This window comes from Oryctolagus cuniculus, chromosome 2 (genome assembly GCF_964237555.1).
Source record: "Oryctolagus cuniculus chromosome 2, mOryCun1.1, whole genome shotgun sequence".
In the NCBI taxonomy this organism is placed as follows: domain Eukaryota; kingdom Metazoa; phylum Chordata; class Mammalia; order Lagomorpha; family Leporidae; genus Oryctolagus; species Oryctolagus cuniculus.
The window spans coordinates 56,956,596-56,973,055 of record NC_091433.1 but is presented as its reverse complement, the minus strand read 5'-3'; the positions used below and the strand labels follow the sequence as shown (position 1 = coordinate 56,973,055).

Here is a 16,460-nt window from a genome sequence, read left to right as displayed (position 1 = left end):
GCGTCGAACGGTGGCTGTGTTCTAGTAACCCTTACTCATTTAATGGCCCCAAAGTGCTAGAGCAGTGATGCTGGCAATTCACATAAGCCAAAGAGGAGTGCTTCCTTTAACTGAAAAAGTGAAAATTTTCTATAAGGAAAGAAACAAAAAATGTACGCTGAAGTTGCTAGATTTCCATTGTGACCGATTCTTTTAACCATGAAACTGTGGAAATGGAAAAAGAATTCTGTGCTACTTTTTTTGTTATACCACAGAATGCTAAAGTTATGGCCATAGCACATGGTAAGTAGCTAAGAAGGAAGGGCATTGAATTCTAGCATTTGGTAGTATCTGCAGTTTCATGAGGTGTCTTGGAACATTAGCCCCCGAGGATGGGGTGAGGGACTACTCATATGTGTAAAATGAGGTCATCTCTATTCAACACAATTGTAAGGAGTATAATGGATTAAGTGAAACAATGTAGGTAAAGTTTAGCATGATGCCTGGCTCCCAGTAAATAGTCAATAGCAACTATCTATTCCTAACCGTTTTTTACAAAATTTTAAGCTTTGCAATACTTACAGAGTGCCAAAATTACCCAATTTTTACTTTTTTCTGCCAGAACTGCCCCTGTCCTCTTCCTTAGAACCCTCTGAAACAAAGGCGCACATCTGGCACATCTGAGTCTCATACTAACAAAAGGGATACGGAGAATAATCCTCTCCAGGGAGTCCTGAGGAATGGGATTGGGAAAGCACACAAAGCAGGAAAACCTTCTCCCTCCTGGATTGGGAAAGAGAAGAAAATGCACAGCTGGCTACAAACCACAAGAAGTTTGTGTCAAAGGGTTTAAAACCTCCAAATGGTGAATGGAATTGTTTAGGACTAGAGAAATGGGGCTGACACCTGTAAGGAGGAGAGGAAAAGGGAGTAGGGAGAAGAAGGGTTCCGTCTAGAGGAACTAGCTGCCATCAGATGTTCCCTGAGTGCCTCAGGGAGTTGAGCCTGTGCTCTCTGGGTGGGCATTAGCCTTGGGAAAAAGCCTGCTATGCCAGTAATCAGGGTGCTCACAGGCAGTCAGTGGCTTCTCGACTACGGAGAGTTTGGAGGAGGGCATAACGGACATTGGGGACATGGTGACCAGGCCTCTGGAAAACTCTCATCTCTCCACACTCTAGCTCAGCTGCTGGGCAGGCCCCCATGGCTGCATAATCCCCTCCTGGGCCACCTCCACCACATCGCTGATTCATATATTCACAGTCCTCAGCTGGTGTTGTGCCAGTAGTGGACATTATGGGCACAGAGTTGACAGGACAACTCTCTGTGCTGCCCAGAGAGGCACTGAGGTCTGATCCCACATCCATGTACTCATAGCCCAGTTCCTTAAGAGAACTGGGCTGCGGGGGACGAGACGGACTGGGTCTTCTCCTCTGGTTCATGTATCCATACACCTCATCTTCATCTTCCTCTTTAGAACCCAGGACAGGACTGAGACCCACTGAAGAAAGAGTAGCTTCTCAGGAAGAAAGAGTACCTTTGGAGTGTGTATCTGGCATGAGATAACCATTGACATCCTCTTCCTCTAGCCCTGGTGGGGCAAAAGGGGTTATGGGCATAAGCAGGCTATGGTGCTACGGTAGGCACTATTTCCCCTCCATCATGGGCTGCGGTTCCAGCTCTGGCTCCTGCCCACCAACACCTTCTCTGGGAGCTCAGCCTGAGAGCCTGTCAAATGACCTTCTGATGATTCTGAGGCCAGGTGGCCCCACAGCACTGGGTTCAGAGAAACCAGATAAGGGCACTACCTCCACGAACTACAGACTCCTGGCAAGTCTCTCCAAGAACACTCTGATTCATAGGCATGTATCCAAATGATGGACTTAAAAGGCTCTGGCTCCCATGTAGTTGAGTAAGAGTTCCAACCTGTAGGCTGAGAGCAGAGCCTAGTGTGGCTGCCAGGCTGTTATCTTCCGTCTCCAAGTCTAGGTCTCGGTCATGTTCTGACTCCAGCTCTACTTCCTCCAGTTCCTTGGTTGTCAGAGCAGAGGGTGCTGCCCTAGGAGTTACACCAGGCCTACTCTCTCTTTATGACTAGATACCATGGGTCTCAAGCCATCCTGGTAAACTCATTGGCTAGCTTTTTAAAGGTTGGGTGAATATTTGCATCAATCATCCAACACTTGACCAAGATCCTGTAGATACTAACGGTACAGATCTGGGGCTGTGCCAACTGTTCCCCCTTCTCCAATAGGTCTGGTACTTCTGCTAATCGCAGTCCTGCAAAGGTCTCTGCATTGAATGTCACCAGCTCCAAAACCGTCACACTGTAGCTCCAGACATCACTCTGGTGTGTGTAGTTTCCAAAGCAAACATTCTCAAGAGCCATCCACTTAATTGGAGTCTTGGCTTTACTCTGTAGGAGCTGCTTATCATCATCTGAGGGCAGCAGGTCAAAAACACCAAAATCTGCCACCTGAACCTGACTGGGTGACTTGAGTAGCACATTGCAGGCAGCTGGGTTCCTGTGCACCATACCATGCTCTTAAGACAAAACAAATCCTTAGCAATTTGTACTCCTCGGTTGAGTAGCAGCTGTGGCCCAAGCAACTCCTGCTGCTGCCTCACAGGATCCAGCAGGGAACCCAGAGGCAGGTATCGAAGGATGACCCTGGGCACAGTACCAGCAGCTGTGTGATGTGGGCCTGCTCTAGGCTGCCTATGGTCAGCATGTGATCTGTCATGGCCTAAAAACTGTCCACTCTTGTCCTCAATGAGCTTAAATCCAGACTGGAATCTTGATGGATTCACCCTCAGGGATCCACACACCCTTGTGTAAGAGTTCCAAAGATGCTGGAACCAAGCACTTTAAGTTTCCTCAACTCTGTTTCTTTGAAGATTCTGACCAAGACTTTGTTAGCCTTCTCATTGGATCCAGAGGCTTTATGCTCTCACCACATTCCAGGTAGTGCCTCTCAGCCCTTTTATTCTGAATAGAGAAAAGTGTCCCCTCCCCGGATCAGGAAAATCACTGCCAATCCTACTGTCACAACCATGCCAGATGAGTTTTTCTGATTAGCACCAGTGTTTGGTCTAAACAATCTTGTAATTCTGTTCCCTTACACTCCTGAGTGCAGTTCTCATGGCAGGGCCAACATTCGCTGTGACCATCCGGATACTTATAGATAGAGCCCTTAGCACCTAAAACCCCACTGCGACAGCTGCTCACACAGTGGGGGCCATCTTGAAAGTGGACACACTGAACACAAGTATCATAGCCCGAACCATTGCACATGGCAGTGCCCTCCATGGGTTGGCATTCCGGGTAGCAGGAGAAGCATTCGGCCTCATGGGCAAACTCACGAGGCTCCCCATTCAGAAAGCTGCAATGGGTCACACAGACACCTCTTCAGCTGTAGTTTCCACAGGATAGGCACTGACTGGGGTCTGGGACCCAGCATCCCCCAAGGGAATACCATGGTCACACACTCTGCCCTCTGCCACACACTCCCTGCATGGTTGATTATGCTTGATGTCAAGTCTCTGTTCCTCAGGCCCCCAGAGCATCTAGGTTCAGTTCAGAGAATGGTGGCAGCACTACTGCCAATTGACACTTACAAAGATATGCCCAGCACTAATCTCCTACAGGGGTTGGAGGTTCAAAGACGTCAATATTCAAGTTCTTCATGTTCAACAAGGAGAAGCCCTGGTTGTAGAGGCTTCTGCCTCTGATGGTCGTCAGGTTGGGAAAAACACTGAAGTCGTGCATGTGGGGAGGCCAGGATTGTGTATTCAGGTAGCCTGAGGGGCTGGGGAGAGGAATGTGAGCAGGGAACCCTTGCCTTCCTTTCCCAGGGCCTCTGGCCCTCACAACATTTGTTTTTTAATCTCACTATTATATAGAGGTATAATCACAGTATATGAGAAATCTCATCATCTAGGGAAAATTCCCACTTTTTCTAATCTCACGTTAACTGTACTCTCCTTCATTCAGCATGTGTTGAGCACACACTTTGGTGACTTTGTGCTGGATCCTGGCAGATAACCAGAGACAAGGACGTAACCCACTGTGCAGACGCTGAGGAATAGTAAACCCATCATGATGTGATTTGTGTTCTCACACCGCAGATTTGCCAGCTGAGGAGGCAAGCAGGTGAGGAAGATGGGAGGGGAAGGATACTCGGGTGAGCAGGTATTGTATGGCAAAGGTCTGAAGGCTTGGAGAGTGGAGTAAATTGTAACTGACAGTGGTTCCTAGAACACAAATAAAGAGCGATTTCAAGAACTATATGGGACATAGAACCCCTCATTATACAGTTTCCTGGAGCTAGGAGATTTTCAGGATTTTGTGTATTTATTTTGAAATGCAGAGACAGAGAGACACAGAGATTTCCCATCTGCTGATTCACTCCCAAAATGCTAGCAATAACTGGGGCTAGGCCAAAGACAGGAGCTGGAAACTCAATCCACAACTCCCAGGTAGATAGCAGAATCCAACTACTTCTGCCATCACCTACTGCCTCCAAGGGTGTGATGTACACTAGGAGGAAGTCGAAATCAGCTGCAAGCCCAAGCAGTCTAATACGGGATGTAGATGTTCCAAGCAGAATATTTACTGCTGTGGCAAATGCTTTCCCTAATCTTAAGGGATTTAACATGAGAATGTCTAAATATGATCGGACTGTTTTAGAACTTTTTGTGAGAAGGCTGAGAAAGCTGAATGGAAGAAGAAATTTGGATGCTATATATATATATATATATAGAGAGAGAGAGAGAGAGAGAGAGAGAAATCAGGAGGCTAACTGTTGTTTGTATCATAGGACAAAGTATAAGGGTCTGAATAAAGACATGGGCTGTTATGGAAGTTGAGAGGAAAGAAAAGGGCTAAGGGATGCTAACTCTTCCCTAGATCCCAATCCTGCCCATGTGCTCAAAGCACTTTTCCTCACATTTTTCACTACTTGTATCTCACATGTATTATTTGTTAGTAATCAAAAAACAATTAGCTTCCATTAGCATTATTGTGTTACTACTTCACATCAGGAAGATAGTGCATTCTATGCATTGCCTAACTGTTGCTTTATTAATAAGGAATCTGAGGCGTGCAGAGTTGAAGCAACTTGCCCAAGGTCACACAGCACGTCAGTAGCAGAGATAAGACCCAAAGTGCCTTTGTCTGAATCCAATGCTTGTGCTGCAACTTCTCACCCCTCACCCCTGCTTCCTGTTCTTTCAGTTCTCATCCTCCTTGAGTCCAGCCTTTTAATCACAGTCTATCCTCCTGCCCATTCTTAGAAGAAAACTTTAGTCGCCTCTACTCATTCCAACTGCTGTTCAGTCTATACATTGCCATGTAAAGCTGGTCTTGAATCTATAGTAATAGCCATCTTCTCACTAGCCATTTTCTCTTTAAATGTCAACCATTTAGTTCCTATACCTTTTAAATTGACTCACACTAATTATTTTCATGACATGCAAAACATTTCTCCATTCTTTCTTCTCTCGTGTCCATCAGAGTACTTTGTGTTATTAACCACTCCTTTATTCTTCACATTGTTTCCCCCCGTAAGTATTGTCACTCTCTTCCCCCACTTGCTCCTGGGTGACTCTGGCTGCCCTTTTCTGCTTGGCAGTACCCTCCTGAGGGAAGTTCTTCTCTGTCCTGTACATGCTGGAATTTGTTACCTTCATAAATGTATTTATTATTCTCAAGTTACTCTTTGTGTGACTATTTTAATTATCATGACAAAATGAAAATATCTATCTTCCTGTCTTAATGTCTCAACATTCCTTCAAGACCCGATTTCAAATCAGGTTTGAAAACTTCTGCTTCGGTGGATTATCAACAACATACATTTCACACAGCCACCCCAAACTTCCCTTCCCTGCTTAGCTGATCCCTTCCATGTCTCCTTCTGCAAGCCAACAAAGACCCTACATGGAAGAAATTTTTTCTGCTCCTGGTCTCACTCTTCTGCCCAAGCGCCATCCCCTCCAAGCTTAGAATTCCTTGTTTACGAAATTAACGCTGAGCTGACAGAATTACAGTCGGAGCCTGTGGCTGATCACTGGAGAAAAGGAGACCGGGTCCGCGGAGTAGCTCCTCCTGAATGCCTTTCTCAAGACACAGCTAGCACTCAAGTTCCTGGAGGGCAGGAACCTCTGTCCCCACTCTCTGCTGCGAGCCGCCGCCGGGGCCAGTGTGATTCAACCAGTAAACATTCCATTGAACCAGCAATTCCCCAGGCTCGCGCAGACTCTGGGAGTCCTCCTGGAGGGGATGACAGTTCTTGCGGGACACCCTTACAACGACACACAGGAGGATTCTAGAAGCGATAGGATGCAGGGTTTCATATCCAGTCTCCCTGCAAGCTTGTTAAAAACGCCACTGACTTAAAAACGACGTCCCTCATCCCCTTCCCAAGGGTCCTGAGATGGGAACTCAGACTGTGAGAAAGAAGAGCAACATCTCCACAATTTGACTTCTTGTTGTTGTCCTTTGCTTGTTGGGGAACAGAAGGAGGACTCCAAGCTCCCAAGCCTGTCTCTGCTCCCTTCTGTCAGCTTGGTCTTCAGAGCACTGAAGGAAACTCAGAAACAAACTTTCTGCCTCTCCGGCAGCTGACAGCCACACTCACAGAGCGGAGGCATTGGTCTGGGATCCAGGAGATAAAGATCGCGAAGCTTGGCGCCGCGGAGCGTTCAGGGGCAGGTGACACAGTTGTGGGTTTCTAGGAGCTGGCTTGACAGTTTCATCCCCGCCCCCTGGCAGCAGAGCACCCGGCCGGGCTTGCACACGCGCGCGCCGCGGGCCATAAAAGCAGCGGCCAAGCGGAGACGCGGAGCTCGCCCACCGCCAGCCAGAGCAGCTGCCTCACCATGCACGTGAACGGCAAAGTGGCGCTGGTGACCGGGGCAGCGCAGGGCATAGGCAGAGCCTTTGCAGAGGCGCTGCTGCACAAGGGAGCCAAGGTAAGCGCGGCTGCCCCCAGCCCCCGACACGCGTCCTGCCACCCGAGGGGCCCCCCCGAGGAGGCACCGAGGCTGCGCTCAGCGTGCCCACCTTGCCCCTTGCAGAAGCTGCCGCTGCTGAGCAGACCGCAAAAGCGGCTGCGGGAGAACTCGAACTTTAATTGCAGCGTTTCAGGTCCAAGAGGGGGAGCGTCTTGCCATCTGTTTTTTGTTTGTGCGTCTGCTTCGTGGGCTGCACGGGACTTCCATTCCTCTCCTGTCGCCCAATAGGTAGCGCTGGTGGATTGGAATCTCGAAGCAGGTGTCAAGTGTAAAGCCGCCCTGGATGAGCAGTTTGAACCCCAGAAGACTCTGTTCATCCAGTGTGATGTGGCTGACCAGCAGCAACTAAGAGGTAAGACAGGGGAATCGATGCATGCACTCTGAACACGCTGGGAGCATGCAGCAACCGGAAGGCAGCCAGCCAGGGAACCAGCCAGGGCGGAGGGCCAGGGCCCTACCTCCTGGAGAGCAAGCTACCTTAAGCTCAGAAAGACAGCTTGGACTGTTATTTTACCCACCGACAACACAAGAGCCATAAACACTAAGAGAAGGCAGGACTGCTTGAGAAATCCTTTCATTTTAGTCATTTGGCACTACATAATGTAATCAAAACTGTGTATGCAAAGACAGCGCTGCTACAATAATTATTGAGTGATTAAAAGTACAGACAGAACTTGGAAAGTTAAAGTAAGCTAAAGGACTGTGGCAAACAACTTCTCCCAGAAAACTGGAAAGACAGAGTCCAGTGAAGTGGGGGCAGCGTTTTTCTTTTAAGCGCATTAGGCTATAAATTCAAGGATCATCCTCACGGCCTTGCCAGATGTTTGCTCCGGTTTTTCCCCTGTGATATGGTACTTTAACATAATAACAATAATAATTATACAACGTTAGAATTGCGGAAGAGAAGTCTCTATCAGCCTTTCCTCAATGCTTTCCTGTTTCTATCTGCTCACTTAAAATAGAACAATCCGCTGGTGGAATATCTGGGACAATATTGGCAGAGACAATAAACAGTCTTGTTCATATGGAAATCCAATAGATTTGCATCAAAAATCATTTTTCAGAGGAAAACAGAAAGATAAAATGCTTATATTTCACTATCTTTTCCAAGAATACCAGATTAATTGTTAAGTTCATTTTTATTCAAGAGATCAGAAAAATTCTTTAAAAGTCATTCTGATGCTCCTTTTGTTAGAATGACACTGAGGTGTGAATTTCTTTTAAAATTGTGAAGTATTCTATAGGAGAATAAAATGGATTAGTGTATTAGAAGGGAGTGTACCTATAGTTAAGAGAAATTGTTTTAAAGAAAATTACATAATTAAAATCTGAAAATGCTGATAAAAATCTATAACATAGATTACAAGCAGGAAAAGAACACAGTGCTAGTGGAAAATATTTTGCCACAGGACAATTATGTTGATTGCACATGATGTTTTTGAATCAAGAATGAAATCCTGTCGAATCTATTCTGATGGAAATAGAGACAGTGTAAATCATGTGAAGGCCATTTCTCCTCCATGTATGTCGTCTCACATATGGCCACTGTTAGGGGCTCCATTGCTTTGCTTCCCAGTTTTTAAAATGAGTACCTTGGCTATAAACATATTCCTTGAGAATAAGTGATTGTGGGGGAGGAAACTCAGACACATAATAAATAACCAGGAGAAGGCATGTTGGTCATGAGAAATTCACATTTGCCTGGACACCAGCATTTATGTGCATCAAAGGAAAACAGCACTGATTCTTTTGGCTTTAGTATTTAATGTTGCCTACATCTTTGAAAATGTTACACTGAAATTGTTAAAATACAAGGGGGGGGGGAAGATTTTTGAAGAAACTCTAAACATAACATTCTACACATTGACAAATTGCAGCGCAGGGAATTTAGGTAAATTATAAAGAGTGCTGTATGATATAAATGTCACCTACGGTTAGATGATTTATCACATGAGCCCAAAACTCAATGTCATGTCACAGGAAGAGTGCATATTATACATCGGTAAGTGCAAAGTATATGTAAGGAATGTAGTGAAGATCAGAATGAGAATCAAAGAAAAGTAAAGAAAAATTAGGCATACATATAGCAAATTGATTTTCTATAAAATGAGGTTGTTTTGTGGACCTATGAAGAGGGAAACATACTTGAAATGAAATGCAAAAAGAAAAAGAAAAATTAGTATTCCCTGGATGACCTTTTCTGGAACCAATTTGAGATCTTAAGAAACAGTTTTAAAATTCCATGAAAAAGTAAACAGGTTTTTTTATTGTTATTTTTCATTCCAGTACAGTGAATATGAAGGGTGCATATTAGTAAGTCTTGACAATGTTTTTAGTGAATAACTTGCATAGTAGTTTATCCATTTGAGTATTGATTAATTCATGCCTTCCTAAATTAATTTGTTAGTTGTTAATTCCATTAATTTTATTCTATCCAAGTTCACTTTGTGTTGACCTTCTTTGTTCATGGAACTTGTATGTTAATCTGGAGACCTGGGTATGCATTTCTGTCCTATGGAAGAACAACCACAGTTGTATTCTGTAGTCTCAAATAATAGAACTAAAATGAATGGTCAAATTTTAAAATCAGAACTACATAAAAGTCTGCTTTAATAAATAATAATTTACTCAATACTAACATGGTAGAGCCTAATTTGAATTGGCTAAGTAGGATTTGCAAGGATTGGGTATGTGGTTGGACAATGTAATGAATAACATTCAGGCCTCAGATTGATATAAACTTTTCCCTGGTCGAACATAGTGGTTTTTTTTACAAACTAGTAATATACAATAGTAATATTAGTGAAACTGAGAAAAAAGTGAAATAGTAAACATTGAAGTTTCAGTAATCAAGTCAACTTAATTTAAACACTATACTTTTATTTAACAAACAAAATATCAAAACTCCCTGAAATGATCTTAATGGATCTGAATCCACAAAAAGATCTGTGCTAATATAAAACTTTATCAACACAGTATAGCTTAGTAAGAAAGGTTGTTTGTCATGGTGAAAGCTACAAAGCTCCCATCACCTCTTGAGGACAGAAAGATGATGGCTGGCCAAATGGACTTCAAAGAGCTTAGAGTTCTCAGTTCTCTAAAATTTACTCCATCAACAATCATGGAACTTTAATGTACATACAAACTACCTAAGGTTATATTAAAGTTTCTGATTCAGTAGATCCATGATGCAAAATTCTGCATTTCTAGTTGATGCTGCTTGCCCACAAGCCACATAGTGAGGAGCAAAATTTAAGTGACAGCCTTCAGGTGTAATTTTCACAACAAGGTTAGGTAAATAAAAATTAATTTCATAGCATAGGGTGTAATTTAAATGTGTATGTGGAAAATAAGAATGTTTTTCTAATGTCTTTTTTTTTTTTTCAATTAGATACTTTTAGAAAAGTTGTAGACCACTTTGGAAGATTGGACATTTTGGTCAATAACGCTGGAGTAAATAATGAGAAAAACTGGGAAAAAACTCTGCAAATTAATTTGGTAAGCTATTTAGCCATGTTTATTGGCTAAAATCATTTAATAACATGATACTTATAAAGAAAGTAAAATATTATAAAATACTAATTGAAACAAAGCAAGGATCTACATTCAACAAATCTATAACCTAAATAAGCTAAAAAAGCATGCATTTCTTTTTATAAATAGTACAATATTTGAATGTTAATTATGAAAATGAGCCTGTCTTAAAATAGTAAAAGGAAAGATGAAGAAAATCATCAGTGATTGCTTAACTCAAGGTTCACACACTACAATCCACAGGCTAAGATGGCCTGCATCTGTTTGTTTTTTTTTTTTTTTTAATTTATTTATTTATTTGAAGGCAGAGTTAAGAAAGAGAGAGAGAGAGAGAGGTCTTCCAACTGCTGGTTCACTCCCCAGATGGCCAGAATGGCAGAATCTGGAGCTATCCAAAGCCAAGAGCCAGGAGCTTCTTCCAGGTCTCCCACATGGGTGCAGGGGCCCAAGAATTTGGGCCATCTTCTTTTGCTTTCCCAGGCCATACTAGAGAGCTGCATTGGTAGTGGAGCAGCCGGGACTTGAACAGGCACCCATATGGGATGCCAGCACTGTAGGCAGCGACGTTACACACTACACCACAGCACCACCCCATTTTTTTTAAGATGTAATTTTTCATTGATTTAAAAAGCAGAGTGATAGAGAGATGGGGAAAGAGAGAGAGATGAATATGTACCATTTGTCAGTTCATTTCCCAGATGGCTGCAAGGTCTGGGGCTGGGCCTAGCCAAATCCAGGAGCCAAGAGCTTTATCTGGGTCTCCCATGTGAGTGCAGGGGCCCAAGGATTTAGGCTGTCTTCTGATGCTTTCCCAGGCACATTAGCAGGGAGCTGGATTCCAAGTGGAGCAGCTGGGATGGGAAAAGCCATCTGTTTTTATAGGACTTGCAAGCTAAAAGTGATTTTTACATTTTAAAATGGCTGAAAAAGTCAAAATAAGAATCACAGGAAATATATGAGCATTTAAAATTTAAATTTCATCATCTATAAAGTTTTATTGGAACACAACCATAATCGTTTGTTTATATATGGTCAATGGCTGTTTTCATGTTACAATGGCAGAGTTCAAAGCTGTGACAGAATCTCAATGGCATACAGTGCTTAAAATATTCACTATCTGACCCTTAAAAATAGTTTGCCAAGCCCCACCTTAAGTTATTTATTTAAAAACATAAATCTTAATTAACTTCTAGGAATGTAATAGAAAACAAAGTTAAAGTGGTCATTGAAGTTTGTAGTGAGTAAGAGTTTTATACTGAAATTTGAAATTTGTGTATGTATAATTTCCATAATGTTTGGTGGTTATTTAGTTCTTACTTAAATTATAATAAGGTAAGAAAAAAATTTTTGTCTTGCCCATTGCATCACAAACTTGTTGCTTCTCTCCTTTTATGAACCTTCTTTATGTAAGATAATAGAGTTCAATAAAACTTATCTAAAACAAAATGTCTGATGAGTTGTCCTGGGATTGCTCTTAGGAAAGTCATTCTCATTAGTCTTTCAAAGTATAAAATATAATGTTTAAAGTATGATGTGGCTACTATGTGTGTATAAATGTACAGGGAGTGGCTTCTACTTCATAATATGCTTCTAAAGGATCACAAACTCCATTAAAATAGGAATTGTGTTGTGTTTTTCTTTGTTTCTCTCTCAGTAATCAACACAATATCTTGATGATAATGTTTGTTCAATAAATGTCTGGCTTAAATTGAAACTCCCATGAGTAATTACCTCACTATACTAACTTGGTGGAGTAATGAAACTTAAACTACCTCACAAAAGGAGCTGAATCTGAGAGGCTTGATGAGGGTGCAGAGTTGCTCTCCAAACTTGACAGATTCCTAAAATTCCTTTAAGAACAAAATGTACTATTTTACAGAACAAAAACTCTCCTGCAGTTCTCTTGAAAATGCAACTTCTGTATTATTGGTTCATTAGTTCTGAAATATCTTTAAAAACTATTTGCCAAGCTTTCCTCAAAATCTTTCTGGAATTCTAATTTTAAGTATGAATATATGTTTGGAGAGATCTGATGGTTTTTTTCCTATGTTAAAAAATTTTATGATTTCCTTCTACTTTAGCATTTAATGTAGTAAAATAAATTGAAATATTTTCAGACTGTGAACCATAAATACATCTCTTGGCTAAAGTTTATTTTATTATGATACATAGCTTTTAAAACACCATTGAGTGTTATTATTTAATATCTAAATATTAAACTTGTGTCTCTGTGTTAATAAATTTTACCTTGTGATTTTCTTTTCTCATGATATCTCTCTTTCTATGTAATTCAAGTCAGTTATACTTGACTTGCTTTTATAGTCTTGATCTGTTTCTACAAGAGCTTACCCACCTCTTGTAGAAATTCTGTCAACTTAGACTCTCTGTATAGTAAACCTATAATATTCTGGGTATACATTAAAAAGTATTGGTCTTTATTTTTTAAAAAGTTATAACCCAATGTGCCACCTATGATGCTGCCAATCTGTTCTATATTTCAAGGTATAAAATTAATATCCCATCATTTTCTTTTGATTCATATTTACCTATGTATATGTTTTTCTATTATTTTGAAAATATACATGATCTTTTATGTTAAATCTGTCTCTTGCTGACAATATATTATGAGATGTGTTTTTAAAATTACTGCTGGGAATATTTTCCTTTTTTGTATTTGTGAATTTAGGCCATTTATTTTTATTTATCTATTTTTATTATCATATTTACATTTTTAAAAAATTATTTTCAGTTCTTCCCTAAATCTACTTAATAGCTTTAAATTTTGTCTGCTGAAATGAAAACTACTTTTTAATCTACAGTGGTTATTCCTGGTTTATTAAGACCCATTATAACCTTTGATTGCTTGATAAGATAAAAAATTTGAAAAGACAACCAAATGAGAACTTCAGAAATTTTAAAGAATATGTTTTTATAAAATTATGCCACTTTCCAAAACCACATAAAGTGAAGAGAATTTTTATTAGTCAAGTCATACCAGTCCAAAAGCACAAATTGCAAGGCAGTTTTCTCTACCAATACTTTTAATAGCTTTGTGAGTAATAGCCGCAAATATAATCATAGACAAGATTCCAATATTCAATGAACTCATAATGGACATGCTTACTGTGTCTTTTCTCTGAGAAATAGTTGTCACAAATAGTGTGCAATGGTTAGAGTTAATTTAAAGATACATGAAAAGTAGTTAGGCAATTATCACAAATGTACAAGATTTGAATCTTCTGCCTCTATCTAGTTGGGAGGAAATGTTTGCTTTTTTTTTTTTTTTTTTGACAGGCGGAGTGGACAGTGAGAGAGAGAGACAGAGAGAAAGGTCTTCCTTTGCCGTTGGTTCACCCTCCAATGGCCATGGGGTGCAGGGCCCAAGTACTTGGCCCATCCTCCGCTGTACTCCCGGGCCACAGCAGAGAGCTGGCCTGGAAAAGGGGCAACCAGGACAGAATCCAGCGCCCTGACCGGGACTAGAACCCTGTGTGCCAGCACCGCAAGGCCGAGGATTAGCCTAGTGAGCCACGGCGCCGGCCAGGAAATGTTTGCTTTTATATTGCCTATGTGAATATGTACCTCCTCTAAGTTGAAACATATCTAATCTTCTAAAAATTGAAAATTCTAAAAGATCAGAGAAATTTTATTGTAACCCCTATCCTTAAAACTAACTTTCCTGGATTTTGCCTTCCTGCATTAATTTTTTTTTTTTCTTTTTGGACAGGCAGAGTTAGACAGTGAGAGAGAGAGACAGAGAGAAAGGTCTTCCTTCCATTGGTTAACCCCCAAAATGGCCGCTACGGCCGGCGCACTGCACTGATCCGAAGCCAGGACCCAGGTGCCTCTTCCTGGTCTCCCATGTGGGTGCTGCGCCCAAGCACTTGGGCCATCCTCCACTGCACTCCCAGGCCACAGCAGAGAGCTGGATTGGAAGAGGAGCAACCGGGACAGAACTGGCACCCCAACTGGGACTAGAACCCAGAGTGCCGGCACCTCAGGCGGAGGATTAGCCTAGTGAGCCGCAGCGCCGGCCTCCTGCATTAAATTTAACCAGTCTTCATTTTTCTTGGAGCACTGCTGAAATAGGCCACTTCTTAGTTTAACTTTAGGGATTGATAACCTTTGTTTGATTTTACATAGAGAAAATAAAACATAACCTTTGTGAACCATATGTAACTTAAAAATATCACTTCCCCTCCTACAATCATTGCAAGGGTAAATTAGAGTCTGACCAATCATTGTCCTTTCAACTTGATTATCTGTGTAAGTGTAATGCAAATATTTGTGTGTGGTCTATATACTGATTTTATTTTTTAGACTTTGCCCTGGATATGATTTTCCTCTTTGGGTCTTATACAATTCTACATTTGTACTTCATATTTTTTTATGTTGCTGCCCATATTCAGAGTAACCACTTAAAGAACTTTGCCCCTGTCTCACCCTTTTCTGAAATCTTGTACACAACATTTCTGCCATTTTACAATATTATTAGGATTATTTTTATAGATATATCTTATGCTAGTCAACTGTAAGTTCTTCCAAAGAGGTTAAAACTATTGCTTTGTATCCTTACAGAGTATATATTCAATTAATATTTATTGGGTATATTGCTAATAAATGTTATTTTGCATATGCAAGTATTCATTTCTCTGTTTTCATACCATGTTTATGTCACTCTTCTTTTTAAAAAATTAGTTCAAGAGACAAACAGAGAGAAACAGAGACAGACACAAATAGAGTTCCCATATGTTGGTTCACTCCCCAAATGTCCACAACGGCAGGGCTGGACTGGAGTCAGAACCATGAATCAGAAACTCAATTCATGTCTCCCAGGTAGGTGGCAGGGACCCAAATACTTAAACCATTACCTACTGCCTCTCATGGGTATGTATTACCAGGAAACTGGAATCAGAGGCCAGAGCCTAGCATTTGGATATTGGACACTCAGATGTGGAATGTGGGTGTCTTAACCAGCATTTTAACCACTAGGCCACACACCAACCACCAGGTGATTCTTTTATGCATCAGTGCTGCCAAATGGTACTGCCTGTCCTTCCACCTTTACTACTTATCAAACTTATTCCTACTTTATTCTTCATTTTGATCTCACCACTGTTGCCATTCGAGATACACTAAACCTCTTCTAGTCTTTTGTTTCCATTGGGTTTTTCTATGCATTCTCCTTTGCCTAAGGCTAACAGTAGTGCTATTAATTACAGCTTCATTATTTATAACTCATAAAGAATGTTCAGAAAAGAATGAGTCTTTACAAAATAACCAAAGAACACTGGCAATTGGGCAGAGTTAGATTTGTCCTTGGATATTGATAAGGCAATTCTGTACTGCACTTCTTTAATTTTTCCATGCTTTAATGAACCTAAATAGTTCATTCTCATTCAAGTGGGATTTATAATACAATTTTGACATATAACTAGCATATATGAAATTCCTTAGTATATTCAAATAAATTTTTTTACTTATAAGAAGAATTTATTCAGTGGATCATTAAGCTTGTGATTATAAAGTAAATTGAAAGTGAGTCATCTCAAAAATTAAAAGAAAAAAGGAGAAGGAAGGAGGGGGTGGGTAGTATCATTATTTTCTTTTTTTGAGGGAAAAATTAATATTTTATTGTGGTGAAAAAATATTATAGAAAACTTTTTTTCTGTTCATAAGTTCGTGTTAAATTTTGTTTAGAAAGCTTTTATTTAATAAATATAAGATCCATAGGTACAGCTTTGGGAATACAGTGGTTCTTCCCCCCATATCCACCTTCCCACCCCTACTCCCACCCCACCTCCTACTCCCTCTCCCATCCCATTCTTCATTAAGATTTATTTTTATTTTTTTGACAGGCAGAGTGGACAGTGAGAGAGAGACAGAGAGAAAGGTCTTCCTTTGCCACTGGTTCACCCTCCAATGGCCGCCGCGGC

The 16,460-nt window shown here is 41.1% G+C and overlaps 1 protein-coding gene and 1 pseudogene across 5 annotated transcripts in view; one reads left to right on the top strand and one right to left on the bottom strand.

The window, feature by feature from the left end:
• Positions 1 to 970: 970 nt before the first annotated feature.
• LOC100349218 (receptor tyrosine-protein kinase erbB-3 pseudogene) lies at positions 971 to 6,627 on the bottom strand (annotated as a pseudogene).
• HPGD (15-hydroxyprostaglandin dehydrogenase) overlaps positions 6,143 to 16,460 on the top strand; it is a 42,052-nt gene continuing 31,734 nt past the window's right edge. For 4 of the 5 annotated variants that reach the window (XM_070069659.1, XM_070069660.1, XM_051832408.2 and 1 more), the window contains exons 1-3: positions 6,485 to 6,948; positions 7,219 to 7,342; positions 10,382 to 10,488. In XM_070069659.1, coding sequence (XP_069925760.1) covers positions 6,856 to 6,948; positions 7,219 to 7,342; positions 10,382 to 10,488 — 324 coding nt within the window. In that variant the 5' untranslated portion in view covers positions 6,485 to 6,855. Of the gene's footprint in view, positions 6,949 to 7,218; positions 7,343 to 10,381; positions 10,489 to 16,460 lie in introns of all 5 variants that reach the window. The other variant, XM_002709322.5, reaches the window with a different exon arrangement.